The sequence below is a fragment of the Megascapheus bottae genome, chromosome 26 (genome assembly GCF_031878675.1).
Source record: "Megascapheus bottae isolate mThoBot1 chromosome 26, mThoBot2.hap1, whole genome shotgun sequence".
NCBI classification, from domain to species: Eukaryota; Metazoa; Chordata; class Mammalia; order Rodentia; family Geomyidae; genus Megascapheus; species Megascapheus bottae.
Window position 1 is genome coordinate 790,706 of NC_143534.1, and position 16,615 is coordinate 807,320.

Here is a 16,615-nt window from a genome sequence, read left to right on the forward strand (position 1 = left end):
GAGAAGGTAAAATGGTTCAGCCCTCCTGATAGCAACCTACATTGTTACCTACATTGAATCCCTAGTTTGGCCAGATGCTCTTGGCTTACCTCTGTACAATCTAGCCGCTCAGGGGGCTGAGATCAGGTCATGGTTCAAAGTCCACCAGGAAACTGGAAGCTGAAAGTGGTAGAGTACTAGACCTGAGCAAAAAGAGCTCGGGGAGTTCAAAGGAGGAGACGTAAGCTGTCTTCATCTTCCCATCTGTTAGCATGGAGCACAGCATTCACTCAGTGAACATGTGACAAACACACACACACATACACACACACACACACTTTTTTCTATCTTTCTGCTGGTCCTGGGGCTTGAACTCAGGGTCTGGGCTCCATCCTAAGGTTCTTTTGCTCAAGGCTCCCACTCTACCACTTGAGCCACAGGGCCACTGCCAGCTTTCTCTGAGTTGTTTATTGGAGTACCACTGACTTTCCTGCCTGGGCTAGCCTGGAACCTCTATCCCCAGATCTCAGCCTGCTAAGTAGCTAGGACTCTAGGTGAAAGCTGCTGGCGCCTCATCACAGAGAACCATGTCATTTGGCTCATAGGTGTTGTAGCCTTCATTTTCTTTAACATAAAATTCACTTTTAAAGAGTATACTCACATTTTTCGCATCTTTTTTTTTTTTTTTTTTTGCCAGTCCTGGGCTTGAGCTCAGGGACTGAGTCCTGTCCTTGGATTTTCTCAAGGCTAGAGCTCTACCACTTGAGCCTCAGCACCACTTCCGGCTTTTTGCTATGTATGTGGTACCAAGGAATCGAACCCGGGTCTTCGTGCATGCCAGGCAAGCACTTTAACCACTAGGCCAAACTCCCGGCCCATTTTTCACATCTTAAACCTTCCCCTCACTGGACTCAACTACTGATAGCCGGTGGCTGGGCACAGCTCAGCAGCAGAGCACTGGCCTGGTATACCGGTCTGGTCCCCAGCACAACAGGAACATTTTCAATGAGATGAGACTGAGTGAGCAAAATCCTTATTCAAACAAGCCAAGACCCTCCTGTTCCTCCATAAACAGAACAAGGATAATAGGTGGTGCACACCTATTACTCTGGAGGCAGATGTAGAAGGATCACAAACTTGAGGCCAGCCTGGTTATACAAGGAAACCTTGTCTTGAAAAGTAACAAAAATATTAGCAGGAAAGAGTATTGACAAGACACTGTAGGGTCAATTTTATCAAGAACATTTTAAGCTTAATATACATTTCCAAAATCTTCATATTACAATGTATCAAAAGCAAAATGTACATATGTGATCTCACATTCCATACCAAGTTCAAATTGCCAATTGCAGGTAAGATAGCAAGTTGCAAGCTATATGTACTCATAAAACTATACGTAGTACTTTAGACAAAAATGAGTTTTAGCACTTAAGAACATGGTGCTTTTATCAGAGATGTCTTTTTTCCCCATCAGTAATTTAATCAAGTCTGATTCTAACCTTGTGAGCGCTATTATGAGCAAACCAAAGGTGGTTGACGCTGGATCCAGTAGCAAATTCCAATCTGTTCTACCCTCCGAACAATGTCTGACTGCCTTCAGTCACCAGAACTTTCGGATGGAAGAACTGACTCCACTTTGAGGACTGCAGCACTAATTGCTAGGCTTGTACCAAAGGCACACCATGGCATGCACCAAAAAGTGTTCTTCCTTCAGCTCCCAGGACAATGCCCTTGTGAACACAACCAACTCCTGTACAAACCCCTCAGTTCTGGTACATCTGAGCACACCTCTCTCCATTTCAGAGGTATCATTGCATACACCTGGCATCATGTATGCACAAAGTACATGCTTCACACAGCACATTAGAAACTGGAAATGGCACCAACTATAACACTCCCAAGATTTTAACATTTAAGTTCCCAGTGACCTAAAAATGAATCTCTATTTGGCTGAGATATCCAGTTATTCTTACCCAGAGAATCAAATTAGAGAAAACCTGTAACTGATACTTTTGACCTCTTAAATGTTCACAGCTAGGAGGGAAATGAAAGTGCTACTCTGGCATCCAAGTAGTCAAGGAGTTTTATAACCCTGAACCACTATTCAGAACTCAGTTTGGGTTTTCCATAATTTCCAGTTGTAATAACACCAACTCAGATTAAGAAGTGATCTTCAGGAATCCTAAGATTTCTGGCACTAAGCTAGGCCCTGGTCATTCACACCTGCACTTCCAGCTGGATACTCAGACCTGGAGGATTGCGGTTTGAAGTCAACTGACACAGCAAGCCTCCATCTTCAATAGACGGGCAAAATGCTAGCCTGGAGGAGTGGCTCAAATAGTAGAGTGCTAGCCATGAGCAAGAATCTGCCTGGGTGCTATCCGTGAGCTCTTCTGCTCACGGTTACCGCCCTACCCTTGAGCCAAGCCTCACTTCCCATTTTCTAGAGGTTAATTGGAGATGAGTCTCAGGTTCTTCAGTGCCCCAGCTGACCTTGAACCTTGATCCTCAGATCTCAGCCTCCTGAGTAGCTAGGATTACAGGTGTGAGCCACCACACCCAGCTCTCACAGTGAAAAAAATTCCAAATGAATGTTTTATAGTTTGAATATTAAAGTTTTTTTTTTAAATGCTGTCATGAAGAGCCTTTCCAGTCATTCTTTGGATCCAATTTTTTTTTCTAACTTCCAACCCTCCCAGGCACTCAAATCTAAATATTTTGTTGCAAACATTTTTTTCCATTTGCCTCAAGACTGAACACCCCTGTGAGCCATGCTGAAGGGGTGGGAGCATGAAGCCACTGGCTGCTTCCAGGTTCCACAGTCTGGCCTGTTTTTGCTACTGTTTCTACTTCACAGGACAAACACTCCAGCTGCAAATTCAGATTGTCCAGAAACAAGTCAGAAAAGATCTATCAAAGTCCTTACTCTTTTCATGTAAATGCTGTCAATTTTAAGTCTTATGACATTGGTAATTAACATCTGAAAATAATGAGCCTGTCCTGTTATGTGGGAAATGTTAAGAGTACTCTAAACCCATACACTAACCAGTTTCAAAAGGAATTCTTTTGACTAAAATTGGTTCTATAATCATTTTCTCCAAACTGTTTAATGTTTAAGGATGGGAAATGTGAAGATGTGTTATATATACAGCACTCTACCTGCTAAGAAACCTATTCTGCAAAAGTTGGAAACTTCCTACTTAGGCTTTGAGTTTTACAAGTATTATTTCTCTGTGCTGTATAACATATACTGCAAAAAAGTGTATTTTAACTTGAAGGATAATCTGAAATACCATACTTCTTTAATACTGAGAACAAGGTAAGGCTTGACACTGTCCAAAAAGAAATGTACTTTTTTTTTTTTTTTCCTTCTTTTGCCAGTCTGGGGGCTTGAACTCAGGGGCTGGGCACTGTCCTTTGGTTTTCTCAAGGCTAACACTCTCACTTGAGCCACAGCCCCACTTCTGGCTTTTACTGTATATGTGATACTGAGGAATTGAACCCAGGGCTTCCTGAATGCCAGGTGAGCACTCTACCACTAGACCACAGTCCCAGCCAGAAATGTCCTCTTGACTTGAGTTATGTAACTATAACTCCTCTGCACATCACCTTCATAAATAACAAAAAAACACTTTTTTTAAGAAGTAGCCTAACTTAAAAGTATGGGATGTTTTAATACTTGTAACATTTTTGTTATAGTTTGTAATGGTTCTAATATCTTGGGCTTACATCAGCATGTTTTCTACCCCTTCTACGTAGGCATTTTCACTTTGTTAGCAGCGGTGGGAGGCTGTAAGGAATGCACGGATGTAGCCAGTGTGGAGGAGGAGGAGGAGGAGGAGGGGGGGGGAGGAAAAGGCGGGGCCGGGGCCGGGCTCACACCATCACACCACCGAGGTGGTGCTCTCCGGGTTGACCCGCACCAGCCTCGAGCTGTCCCTCAGCTCCCGCAGCTGCTTGGCCGGCTTCCCGACGCCTTCCTCGAACCGCCTCTCCACCACGGGGAGCACGGTCTCGTGGAGGAAGGAGGCGTTCTGCCGGATGAAGGCCTTCTTCTCGGGGTCCTGCTCGCAGCGCAGGCTGTAGTCCACGTGCTGCACGGCCACCAGGATGACCTCCACCAGGCTCTCCAGCAGCACCATGTGCAGCTCCGGGAAGTACAGCCTGAGCGCCTCCTCCAGGAAGCCCAGGGTCTGCTTGGTGAAGGCCACCACGGTGTAGCTGAGGTCCACCCAGCAGTCGTCCCCCGTGTACGGCGCCAGGTCGCCCACCCCGCAGCTGCGCATCTCCTCGCGCAGCTTGCTCAGGGCCTCGGGCGTCATCAGGTTCATGCGCCGCCACATCTCCTCCGAGTTGCGGTGCTTGGTGGCCTCGATGATGACCTCCTTGTAGCTGCGCAGGGCCCCCTGGATGTCCTTGACCAGCAGCGCGTGGACGACGAAGGTGAGGTCCAGCCCGATGTCTCCCAGCCGCTGGCAGTGCTCCTTGGCCACCTTCACGCACTCGGCGGCCGTCGACAGGCTCTCCTTGCTGTCGAACACCTGCTTGCTGAACGCGTCCACGAACACGCCCAGGGCCGACCGGGCCCACACCACGAAGGCCGAGTAGCAGCCGCTGTCGGTGCCCGCGAAGTCCGTCTCGAACTCGCGCGCGGTCTCCAGCAGGCTGGTGAAGAAGACGTGGCACAGCTTGTGGATGTAGAGCAGCGTGGCGCCCTCGATGCGGAGCTGGCGGATGGCCGTGTGCACGGCCGCGGCCCGGTTCCGGAGGAACAGCTCGCAGGCCTTGGTACCCTGGCCGAGGCGGATCAGCTGGGACACGGCCCGGCGGGTGGCGCGGGGGCCGCCGCGCAGCGAGCGGTCCGGGGACAGCTCGAACACCAGCACGTCGGTGAGCTGCCGCACGCGCTCGTCCACGCGGGCGCGCAGCTCCTGCACGGGGGCCGGGCTCGGCTTGTCCTCCAGGTAGCGGCTCAGCTTGTCCAGCAGGTCCACGGCGCCCTCGAAGTCCCGCTGGGCGATGCACACGTCCAGGTCTTCGGGCAGCTCCTGGATCCACTCGAGGGCGAGGTCCACGCGCGGCTCGGCGGGCGGGTCCGCGGGGGCCGGCGGCGGTGGCCGGCCCTCGCCCTCCTCCTCGAAGGGGTTGCCGCCGCCGCGGGCGGGCGCGGGCGCGGGCGCGGGCGGCGGCGGGGCGCGCGGGGCGGCCGCCAGCTCCTGCTCGCGCCGCCGCTTCTCGCCCAGCGCCCTCTTGGTCTCCTCCAGCACCTCCAGCCACTCGCGCTTGACCTTGGCGTTCTCCGCCTGGAAGATGCGGCTCTCGGGGAACATGAGCAGCTTGAACATGTCCTTCATGGGCGGGTTGTCCTTGACGTTGACCACGGCCAGCCCGTCCAGCGGGTACAGCGCGTCGTAGCGGTAGGCGCCGCGCCGCTGCGGCAGCCAGGTGGCCACCAGCAGGCAGTCGTCCATCAGGAAGCCGTGCACGCGCTGCAGCTGCGCCATCTGGTCGGCCTCGTACTCCACCAGGTCCCCGTTGTACACCAGGCGCTGGCCCGGCGCCTCCAGCAGCGCGCGGCAGCCCTCCACCTTCTCCAGCAGCGTGGTGAGCGTGCGGCGCGGGCCGTCGTCGGCCGGGGCGGCGGGGCCGGGCGGGGCGCGGGCGCGCGGGCCGGGGCCGGGGCCCGGGCCGGGGCCGGGGCCGGGGGCGGCGGCGGCGGCGGCCGCGTCCTCGCCGGCCGGGCTCCCCGGGGCCCCCGCCGCCGCGGCGGGCAGCAGCGCCAGCGGGATGCTCTCCAGCCGGCTCTTCTGCTCCGTCAGCAGGTGGCTCAGCTGGTACATCTCGCTCTCCAGGTAGGAGATCTCGCGCGCCGTCTCGATGAACTGCCGGTAGTTCTGGTAGACGTTGCGCTTCAGGTTCTGCGCCGTCTCCTCGGCCAGCGCCTGCACGCGCTGCCGGTGCTCCTGCAGGTCGCGGTCGCCGTCCGACTGCTGCGACAGCTGCTTCACGTACAGCCGCGCCTCGAAGCCGCCCGACTCCAGCTGCCGCCGCAGGCGGCTCGCCCCGCTGTCCGACATGGCCGCCGCCCGCTCCGCGCCGGTCGCGCGGGGGGACTCGCTGTCGCTTGCCGCTGTCGGGCTCCGCTCGCGCTGGGCGAGGGGCGCGCGCGGGACGACGACGACGACGACGACGACGACGACGCCGGGCCGCGCCCGAGCGCCGCTACGCCTGCCCCGGGCCCGAGCGCCTCCCAGCGCGCGTGCGCCTGGGCCGATCGACCCGCCCTGCGCCTGCGCGGGGGCGCGAGCGCGTCACTGCGCCTGCGCCTCACCGCGCGCCTGCGCAGAAGTTTGCAGCGTCCTCGGGCGTGGACGCGGAAGCACCGCTGCGGAAGTCCAAGACCGGCGGGACCCTGGGCCGTGTTCGAGGGCGACGTGGGGCGCCAGGCTGCGGAGGCGACCGGCCGCTCTCCGGAAGCTTGCCCGGCTGGAGACCCGGATTCCCCGGCCTGCGTCCGCGGGGGCGGCAGAGTGCCGGCTCCGCGTCTCGATTCCGGAGCTCGGACCTGGCGCGCGTCCCCGCGCACGCGCGCGCGCGGCGGCCGAGCCCCGAGCTCTCGCGAGACCCGCGCGCGCGAGCCCGCGGCGCGTCGTCCGGGAGCCGCGGAGGACGCCGGCGGCGGCGCGATGGAGGAGGAGCTGGGGCTGGCGCTGCGGCTGCAGCGGGAGTGGGACGCGCGGGCCGCGCGGCGCGAGGCGGCGCGGGAGCCGCCGTCGCTGGTGGACGCGTCCTGGGAGCTGGTGGACCCCACCCCGGACCTGCAGGCGCTGTTCGTGCAGTTCAACGACCGTTTCTTCTGGGGCCAGCTGGAGGCGGTGGAGGTGAAGTGGAGCGCGCGCATGACCCTGTGAGTGCCCGGGAGCCCGTGAGCCCGTGAGCCCGTGAGCCCCGTGAGCCCCAGAGCCCCGTGAGCCCGCGAGCCCCGTGAGCCCGCGAGCCCCGCGAGCCCCGTGAGCCCCGTGAGCCCGCGAGCCCCGCGAGCCCCGTGAGCCCCGACAGCCCCGTGAGCCCCAGAGCCCCGGGAGCCCGTGAGCCCCAGAGCCCCGTGAGCCCCGAGAGCCCCGTGAGCCCGTGAGCCCCGTGAGCCCGTGAGCCCGTGAGCCCCGTGAGCCCCGGAGCCCCGTGAGCCCGCGAGCCCCGTGAGCCCGAGAGCCCCGTGAGCCCCGAGAGCCCCGAGAGCCCCGTGAGCCCGAGAGCCCCGACAGCCCGTGAGCCCGAGAGCCCGTGAGCCCCGTGAGCCCGCGCCGCCCGCCCGCCCCGACTCCCCTCCCCAGGTCCTGCCGGGCAGGGGGTCCTGGGACGGGCCATCTTGACCCCTGGAGACGGGGTCTGGGGTCCTGGGACGTGCCATCTTGACCCCGCTCTGGAGACGGGGTCTGGGGCCCTGGGACGTGCCATCTTGACCCCGCCCTGGAGATGGGGTCTGGGGTCCTGGGACGTGCCATCTTGACCACGCCCTGGAGACGGGGTCTAGGGACCTGGGGCGGGCCATCTTGACCCCTGCCCTAGAGACGGAGTCTAGGGGCCCTGGGACATGCCATCTTGACCCCTGCTCTAGAGATGGGGTCTGGGGCCCTGGGATGGGCCATCTTGACCCCACCCTGGAAATGGGGTCTAGGGCCCTGGGTTGTGTCATCTTGCCCCTGCCCCTGGAGATGGGGTCTAGGGGCCCTGGGGACATGCCATCTTGACCCTGCCACAAGAGTGTGCTATACCCAGGGACCGCACCCCTTCCTATGATGTCCTAACCGGAATTTTCCTCTACTAAGCTTAATGTAGTTTGCAATAATAACCTTTCCCAAACCAGTGTGGAGCTAGGTTTAAGGTGTCCTGTAAACCATCACAAGACAAGGTCCAGCAGAAAACTGTTGAGCGTGAAAACCTCACACAGCCTCTGTGTTAGTGCAGACTGGCTGGTTTGCCACCACCCACCTGTCATGGTAGCTTGGGGCTGGTGGAGTGGATTCTCTTTGTTGGTCCTTGTGTGGGCACACTGGCTAAGTGTCTGTGCTCAGAACAGCCATGTTGGAGGAAGCTCTGTGCAGATAGGCTTTCTCCCTGGAAACTGCTCTCCACTGGGTAAGAATCTGTGCTGGGTTTTTTTTGTGTGTATTTGATAAACATGCCCTGTTGTTGTGGCAACTTTTGCAGGTGTGCTGGAATCTGTCTCTATGAAGGAAGAGGTGGAATGTGTTCCATCCGTCTCAGTGAACCCCTCTTAAAGCTGAGGCCAAGAAAGGATCTTGTAGAGGTATTCTTAGCATAAATCTGACGGTTCAGAAATTTGCTTTATTTGTTCTTTTTCTAGACCATCCACTCTCATCTTGAGTTCCTAACCCTCCTAACTCAGTCCCTTGAGTGCTTGAGTCTCTTGCCTCCTTGCTGGGGCTGGACAGGGAGTTTGTGAGACTTATCTCACAGACTTAACTACCAAAAAGGCCTAAAGTGAAGTTATAGCTCAAATGGTAGAACGCAAAAGCTCAGAAACAGCACCCAGACCCCGAGTTCAAGCCCCAGGACCAGCATACACAAAAAGTAGTATAGTGGATCATTTTAAAGCCAACGTTTTCACAATCACAAAGGGAAATGGTGTGCATGCCCACTGGTCCTGGGCTTGAATTCAGGGCCCAGGTGCTGTCTCTGAGCTGCTGCTAGACATCTTTCACTTGAGCCACAGCCCACTTGTGGCCTTTTCTGAGTAGTTTATTGGAGATGAGTCTTGTGGACTTTCCTGGCTTTGAACTGTGATCCTCAGGTCTCAGCCTCCTGAGTAGCTAGGATTATAGGCGTGAACCACCAGTGCCTGGCTTGGGGAGATGTGTTATCCCTCCTCCGTGCACCCCCCCCCACCCTTTTTTTTTTCTTCTTCTGCCCGGGGCTTGTGTAGCTCAGGGTTGATCTTGAACTCTTCCTGCCTCAGCTTCCTGAGTACTGGACTAGTGCTGAGAATAGGACATGAGCTGCCCCAGCGGGCTCTTTATAATTTGCTTAATTTCCATGTTACCCGGCCTTGCCTTGGACTCCTAGGCTCAGGTGGACCTGCCTTGGCCTCCTGAGTGTTGAGACTATGCAGGTACGTGTCCACTTTCATGCTGGCGTGGCTGTCACTTTCCTGCTGACATTGGGAATTCACAGCTATTATTCTTCGGTTAGCATTTACTTTGTGTGTAGATGGGTCCTGGGGCTTAAACTCGGGACCAGGACACCTCTTTTTTGGGGGGGGGGCACTTTATTGGAGTTTCACAGACTTCCTAGCACCGGCTGATGTTGAATTGGTTGGACTCCTCAGATCTTAGCCTCCTGAGGAGTTAGGGTACAGCTGTAAGCCACCATTATCCAGCTCTTTTTCACTTGTGGGGTGTTTTGTTTTATAGTGTCAGAATTTTCAGATTGTGAGGAGGCTGAGCTCACTGACCTTTTCTAGATTTGGATTGTACTTAGTAGGTATCTTGGAACAGAGATTTTTCCTGAGAGTCTCAGAGCTTTTGGAGCAAAGTTTTGTGGCTTTTTGTGCAAAGTTTTGTGACTGTATTTTTTTTTTTGCCAGTCCTGGGCTTGAGCTCAGGGCCTGAACACTGACCTTGGACTTTCTCAAGGCTAGAGCTCTACCACTTGAGCCTCAGCACCACTTCTGGCTGTTTTCTACGTATGTGGGACTGAGGAATCGAACCCCGGTCTTTATGCATGCTAGGCAAGCACTCTACCAAGCACTCTACCACTAAGCCAAACTCCCAGCTCTTGACTGAATTCTTATAGAAGCTTAAGGCAGCTAGTAGAGTAAGAATGTACATTTTATTTTCAGAAGTACCGTGACAAATTGATAAGGTTGTTCTCTGTTTCAGACCCTCTTGCATGAAATGATTCACGCCTATTTGTTTGTCACTGATAACGATAAAGACCGGGAAGGACACGGTCCAGAGTTTTGCAAACACATGCGTCGCATCAACGACCTGACTGGAGCCAACATAACGGTAGAGAGCCACAGACAGACCTCACTTTCTACCAGGGGCTTGGAGACAGGACCTTGCTGTGTCACTCAGGCTGCCCTCAAGCTCTCTGTGTTGTTTCTACTGGCCTCCAACTCGGGATCCTTGTGCTTCAGTGGCCATCGTGCTAGACTTCCAGGCCTGTGTCATTCTGCCTGGCAGCACTGCACATGAACGGTCTTGGGACCTTCCGAAATTAAGGAGAGAAGGGAGCCAGCCGTGGTGACTCAGGCCTGTCATCCTAGCTACTCAGAAGGCTGAGATCTGAGGATCTCGGTTCAAAGCCAGCCTGGAGAGCGAGACTGAGGCTCAAGGGGTGCTTTGACGTCTGTTAGACGGTGATGCTAAGGCTTGTTCCCATCCTAGCTCTTTTAATTTTGTTCCTTTTGAAGGGATCAGTCTTGGGGCTTGAATTCAAGGCCAGGGCACCTACCCTGAGCTGCTTTTGCTCAAGGCTAGCACTCTACCACTTGAGCCACAACTCCACTTCTGGCCTTTTTGGTAGTTAATTCAAGATAAGAGTGTGACTCACCTGCCCTGGCTGGCTTTGAACGGCAATTCTTAGATGTTAGCTTCCTGAGTAGCTAAAGGTGTGAACCACTGGGGCCTGACTTTGAACCTAGATATTTGTTTATTTTACAGTATTTAGTTTCTGAAAGATGGCACATTCTTACCTCATGGTTCAGTTTTGTCCTGCGTGCCATGTCTTTGCACAGGTTAGGGAGTATAAACTAACTTTTGTTATTTTCCATTAATGTTGGCTTTTGAACACTAAACAGAGTAGCTCATTTTTCCAAAATAGAGCTGTTCAAAAATCTCTGGTAAATGGAATGGTTAAGCAAGCAGCTGCTGTGATTTTTGGAGACTGGAGTCTGGTAAATGGATTGGTTAGGAAAGTAGCTGCTGGTGTAGGGTCTTCTGTGACCAAGAAGCTGACGTCTTCCCTCTGGCCCAGGTCTACCACAGTTTCCACGACGAGGTGGAGGAGTACCGGAGACACTGGTGGCGCTGTGACGGGCCCTGCCAGCACCGGCCGCCCTACCATGGCTACGTCAAGCGCTCCACCAACAGGGCACCCTCCTGCCACGACTACTGGTGGGCGGAGCACCGGAAGACCTGCGGAGGCACTTTCATCAAAATCAGGGAGCCAGAGAACTACTCACGGAAAGGCAAAAGGAAGGGGAAGGTAGACCGGCAGCCCGGCTCTGCAGTGGAGAACAAAGGTAGCCCCACACCCTCTCCCCCTTTCCTTGGGCAGAGCTGCCCAGATTGCAGCAGCTGAGGAAGGCAGGAGTGTGGCTGGTGTAGAAAACAAGGCTTCAACGATAGAGCGCTCCCTGGCATGCATGAAGCCCTGGGTTCAATTCCTCTGTGTCCACATACACAGAAAAAGACACAAGTGGTGCTGTGCCTCAAGTGGTAGAGTGCCTGCCTTGAGCAAAAGAAGCTCAGAAACAGGGCCCAGGCCCCAAATTCAAGCCCCAGGATTGACAGAAAGAAAGGAGGGGGAGGAAGGGAGGAGGGAGAGCTTCAGGTGTAGACTCGGAAATAGCCCATTATCCATGAAGTGGTGGTAGAAACAATTTGCTTTGCTTTGTGTTGAAGTAAGTCTGAGAGGAAACATTTTCCACGGGCAGTATGTGAGAAAGAGTCCCTTCTCCCTTTTCCCTCTTGACTGAGATCCTAGGAAGAAGAAGGCGGCAAAGAACTGTGAAAGTACACACGATTCAAAGAACTGTCCCCTCAGTTGGGTTGTGTCCCCGAGAGGTCTGCTGGGGTGTGTGTGTGTGTGTGTGTGTTGGAACGTATGTGCAATTGAACGTGACTTGTATTAGATCATGTGTCATCTTTGAGGTCTGTCTTTCCTGCTGGGTGCTGGTGGCTCACTGCTGTAATCCTGACTACTCAGGCTGAGACCTGAGGGGAGTGGTTTGAAGCCAGCCTGAATGGAAAAGTCCTAGAGACTGGCATCTCCAGTTAACCACTAAAACACCATCAGTGGAGCAGTGGTTCAAGAGTCAGGAGTGAACAAAGTTCAGGGGCCGCACCCGCATCCTCAGTTCAAGAACGCCCCAGGACACGCACGGGCACGCCCACGCGCGCGCGCGCGCACACACACACACGCACACAGTAGTTGCTCCTTCCCTCGGGTGCCAGCACATACACACAAGAAGTCTACCTTGGCCCGGGAGTTTGGCCTAGTGGTTAAAGTGCTTGCTTAGCATGCATGAAGACCCGGGTTCGATTCCTCGGTATAGAAAAAAGCTGGAAGTGGTGCTGAGGCTCAAGTGGTAGAGTTCTAGCCTTGAGAAAACCCAAGGACAGTGCTCAGGCCCTGAGCTCAAGCCCAGGACTGGCCAAAAAAAAAAAAAAAAAAAGAAGTCTACCTTATAAGTGGCAGTCTTGCTGGTTGCTCCTTCCTGAGTAAAGCCCAGGCTGTGGCTCCCATATCTGGGAGTCTGGGTGGTAGGGGCTGAGAACTAGGGGAGCCAGGCCTCCAGTCCCACCCAGCGGGAGGAAGGGCAGTGAGGCCGGTAGCTCTGTTCTTTTCTTCTTTGCTGTTGTTGGTTGTGGGATGGCTTTGAACTGTGAACCGTAATACTCAAATCCCAGCCTCCTGAGTAGCTAGGACTACAGACGGGAGCCACTGTTATTTGTGCCAGTTCTGGGGCTTGCTTGAACTCAGGGCTTTCTCAAGGCTGGAGCTCTACCACTTGAGCCACAGCACCACTTCTGGCTTTCTTTTTTTTTTTGGTGCTGGGACTTGAACTCTGGGCCTGGGTATTGTTCCTTCTCTCTTCAGCTCAAGTCTTGAGCCACAGTGCCACTTCTCTATTCCTTAGTGTGAGTGTGATGCCTTTATATAAATGGTTTTTTTCATCCTTCTTTTCCTCAATACCAAAGCTCTGACTTCCAGAGACTGTCTTTCTCCTGCCAATGAGTGTGTGGATGCCGGTAAGCGTGAAAGCCCCCTGCCTCCTGTGTGCCCATGCTCTGCTTCCCCACAGGCGAGCCCAGGAAGATGGCCCCGCCGCTAGTCCCCTTCAGTGGGAAAGGATATGTTCTCGGGGAGACGCACACCCCACTGGCATCGGGGACCGCCACGACCTCACGCAGCACTGGTGAGGAAGTCTCGGGCTGTTCAAGCCTAGATCGCCTGACAGACACACAAAGGCCTGGCCCCAGCGCCAGAGTGGAATTGGAGCACGGTGACTTCTCAAGTAGAACGCCTCCGCTGGCCTCCCTGCCTCCCAGCGCCAGTCACCAGAGCGTCCTGAGCAGCTACTTCCCCCAGAAGGCCTCGCGCAGCGTGAGTGTGCCCTCACTCAAGAACGGGGCCATCAGTGCTTCCCGAGCCCCCAGAAATCCCTCCAAAGCCATTGTGTCGGCCTCTGTGGCTGTCTCCCAAAAAGACCGTGAGTGTGGGGACCCCCAGCTCACAAACAAACGCCCCAGGCTGGAGGTCAAAACGGCTTTGGACCACTTTCTTACCAAGAAGGAGCACAGCCCAAGTGGGCCTGGGGATCCAGAGGGGAGTAGGAGCCCTGGGGCCTCCTGGGGCCAGGGCCCAGTGGTTAGCTGCCCTGTCTGTCAGGGGGACGTGGCGGAAGCGCAGATCAATGAGCACTTAGACCTGTGCCTGGAAGGGAGAGTGGGGGGGTGCGTGGCAGGCCGGGGCTCACTGTGGCCCAAGGTTCTGTGACAGCTTTCGTCCGGCATGTAGGAGACCCCATGACACGTAAGACCCCAGGCCAGCATGTGGCGGCATCTCAGGGTGTGCTCAGTCTCGCCTCGCCCGTTCCACTACCTCTCTTCCTCTCTGCTCTCGAGGGTTTTCCAGTCCTGTCATGAGTCCTGAGGGGATGTTTTATTGCTATGCATAAAATTTAGTCCTGTGAGTCTGTCGCCTGCAGCTGCACAGGAGACAACCCTGCAGACACACAGCTGCACAGTCGTTTAGGGTCCTCACCTTCTGCTTTCCAAGTCTTTTCCTTCAAACGCATAACAGGAACTAGATTGTCTATATGTTATACAATTTTCTACCTTTCTACAAGGTGGCTGCAGACTTTTAAAGAATTTTCTATATCTTAAAGAATTTATAAAGTTATTTTAATAACAATTCTCTGTTCCATCTTTACTGAAAGGTGGAGGCAGATTGGGAGTGAAAACAGAAGGAAGGTAGCAGAGTAAGTCAGGGTATTTTAGCATGCTATTAAAAATAGTTGCTCGAGTTCCATTGAACTGAACTAGGCGGTGATTGCTCAGAGTCAGCGGCTGCGTGGCCAACCCTGGGGCTCTCGTGCCTGAGGGCGTGTGACCCACCCAGTGCTGGCTCTCAGTCAGGGAGGAGCAGCCCTTGGGAAGCCAGGCTGGGCTCTGCTGCCAGGGACACCACTCCACCAGGCCAAAGGCTCCTCCCGCCCTGCATCCTCCTCTGGCCTGCCTTCAGTTCTGTTTAATTTTGCTGCAAGATAATTTCTCCTTAGGAGAGCCCTGGGTGAGCGTCACTTCCTCCACAAAGCTGGCGTTCCCTTTGCCCTCCCCCAAGTCTTGTAGCCACCCTGTCCCATTAGTCCAGCTCCCTCACTGTCCCCAGGCTCGGTGGGAGCCGGCCACTGTGGTTTAGCCAAAGCAGTGCCTTTGCGGCCGTGTTCGTTGCTCAGGTATTTTACTCCCGTGAACAAGTGGTTACAGGGGGCTGTAGGAAGACCCCCTCTTGTGTCTGCAGGTACTCAGGAATGGGGCACATGTTTGCTCTTCTCCTCCCAGAAGAGTAAACATCGGGTTCAGCAAGCAAGTTTAGGTGTTTCTTAAAACATGTACTTAAAAAGAAGTGACCATTGGAATGTGTTCGTTGAATATATGCCATTCTATTTTACCTTTTTAATAAGTTATTTGCAATAAAACACTTTTTAAGCAAAAGTGCCCTAAAGAAGTGTGTCTCTGTGCCTCACAGTCTATTGAGGTACGAGGTGGTGGTGGTGGCGGCAGTGGCTGAGGGGGGCTAGGCCTGGGCGGGCGTGGCTGCGGGTGAGGGGCTTGGCTTGACCTGGGCGGTGAGTACTGCCCAGAACGCTGACTGAGCTGGCAGTGTCCAGGGGCAATCTTTTAAGGAATTCTTAGCTGGCTTGAAAATACAGGCTTGTAAGCAGGCTGGCAAGTTCTACTGGAGCCATGACGAGCTGAGGAATTAGAATGAAATATGGGGGCCAAACCCCAGAAGGAAGACTGCCAACAGCACAGTCGAGCGGGTACTTCCCCCGCATGGGTCCTGTCCTACAATTGTGCGCCTGTGGGGCGTGAAGACACCACGGTGCCATAGGGCAGGCCAAGTGGTTGGAGAAGCAGCCCTTCTGAGGAAGGGCCGGGGCAGAGGAGCAGGGGAATGCGGGGGTGCAGAAAACTCCTGTCTGTTCTGGTTCTTGGGAACCTGTTAGCTGGTAAGATTCAGAAGGTTAAATCTGTACTCCACCTGTGTGGAAGGAGTGACATATGATCCAAAAAGAAATTTACTTGATTTTGTAACTAACTCCTTGGTACATTACCTTTTTGGGTGGTGGAGCTTGAACTCAGCCTGGGCACTGCCCCGAACTCTTCAGCTCAAGGCTGGAGCTCCATCCCTTGAGCCACAACTCCACTTCTGGGTTTCAAGTGGTTAATTGCAGGTAAGAGTCTCATAGGGACTTTTCTGCCTTGGCAGGCTTTGAACTGTAACCTTAGATCTTAGCCTCCTGAGTAATTAGGAACACAGATGTGAGCCAGCCAGCGCCTGGTTTGTACATCACCTTTACTTGTTGTTGGTCCTGGGGCTTGAACTCTGGACCTGGGCGCTGTCCCTGAGCTCTTCAGCTCAAGGCTACCGCCCTACCCCTTGAGCCACGGGACCACTTCTGGTTTTCTAGTGATTTTCTAATAGGAGATAAGAGCATCATGAACCGGGCTGGCTTTGAACCGTGTCATCTGTCAGATCTCAGCCTCCTGCGTAGATAGGATTATAGGAGTGAACCACTGTGCCAGGCTTATACATCACCTTTATGATAAGAAAAAAAAAGCCTACAAGCTGTGCTTATAATCCCAGCCACTCAGGAGCCTGAGATTTTAGGATCTAGGTTTAAAACTATCTGGGCCAGAAAAGTCCAGATTCCAATCTCCAGTTAACCAGCCAAAAACAAGACCTAGAGTTGTGGACACTTCAGTGAAAAGAACTCAGGGACGTCAGTCCTCAGATCTCAGCCTCCTGAGTAGCTAGGATTACAAGTGTGAGCTACCAGCGTCTGGCTTCTTTTCTTTCCCCCCTTTTAAAGTTGACTTGTTAGCAGAGCTGGCCATCTGGTCCAGCCATCTTCCTTCCCACCTCCCCCACCACCACCAGTCCTGGGCTTGAGCTCAGGGCCTGAGCACTGTCTTTGGACTTTCTCAAGGCTAGAGCTCTACCACTTGAGCCTCAGCACCACTTCTGGCTGTTTTCTATGTATGTGGTACCGAGGAATCGAACCCGGGTCTTCGTGCATGCTAGGCAAGCACTTTAACCACTAGGCCAAACTCCCAGCCCCTAATAATTGCTTCTTAATTTCCTGTCCTCTGGGTCC

The 16,615-nt window shown here is 54.4% G+C and overlaps 2 protein-coding genes across 3 annotated transcripts; one reads left to right on the plus strand and one right to left on the minus strand.

Annotated features, from left to right (window-relative positions):
* Positions 1-2,554: 2,554 nt before the first annotated feature.
* On the minus strand, positions 2,555-6,206 carry Exoc8 (exocyst complex component 8). Its single transcript, XM_090318730.1, has one exon. It carries the CDS (start codon positions 6,054-6,056, stop codon positions 3,864-3,866), a length of 2,193 nt encoding a protein of 730 aa, XP_090174856.1. The 5' UTR covers positions 6,057-6,206; the 3' UTR covers positions 2,555-3,863.
* Positions 6,207-6,649: 443 nt separating this feature from the next.
* Sprtn (SprT-like N-terminal domain) lies at positions 6,650-14,948 on the plus strand. 2 transcript variants are annotated; one of them, XM_090318731.1, is made up of 5 exons: positions 6,650-6,886; positions 8,191-8,290; positions 9,882-10,010; positions 10,981-11,248; positions 13,034-14,948. In XM_090318731.1, the coding sequence occupies exons 1-5, from the start codon at positions 6,666-6,668 to the stop codon at positions 13,726-13,728; spliced, it is 1,413 nt and encodes a 470-aa protein (XP_090174857.1). In that variant the 5' UTR covers positions 6,650-6,665; the 3' UTR covers positions 13,729-14,948. The 2 variants fall into 2 exon arrangements, with proteins under 2 accessions (XP_090174857.1, XP_090174858.1); XM_090318732.1 differs by lacking the exon at positions 6,650-6,886 and adding an exon at positions 7,296-7,313.
* The last annotated feature ends 1,667 nt before the right edge of the window (positions 14,949-16,615 follow it).

Excerpts from the sequence above, each read along its gene's own strand:
- Exoc8 (XM_090318730.1), bottom strand. The coding sequence starts at position 6,056 with ATGTCGGACAGCGGGGCGAGCCGCCTGCGGCGGCAGCTGGAGTCGGGC.
- Sprtn (XM_090318731.1), top strand. The coding sequence starts at position 6,666 with ATGGAGGAGGAGCTGGGGCTGGCGCTGCGGCTGCAGCGGGAGTGGGAC. Across the intron at positions 6,887-8,190 it reads TGGAGCGCGCGCATGACCCT|GTGTGCTGGAATCTGTCTCT; the intron begins GTGAGTGCCCGG and ends CAACTTTTGCAG. Across the intron at positions 8,291-9,881 it reads CAAGAAAGGATCTTGTAGAG|ACCCTCTTGCATGAAATGAT; the intron begins GTATTCTTAGCA and ends TCTCTGTTTCAG.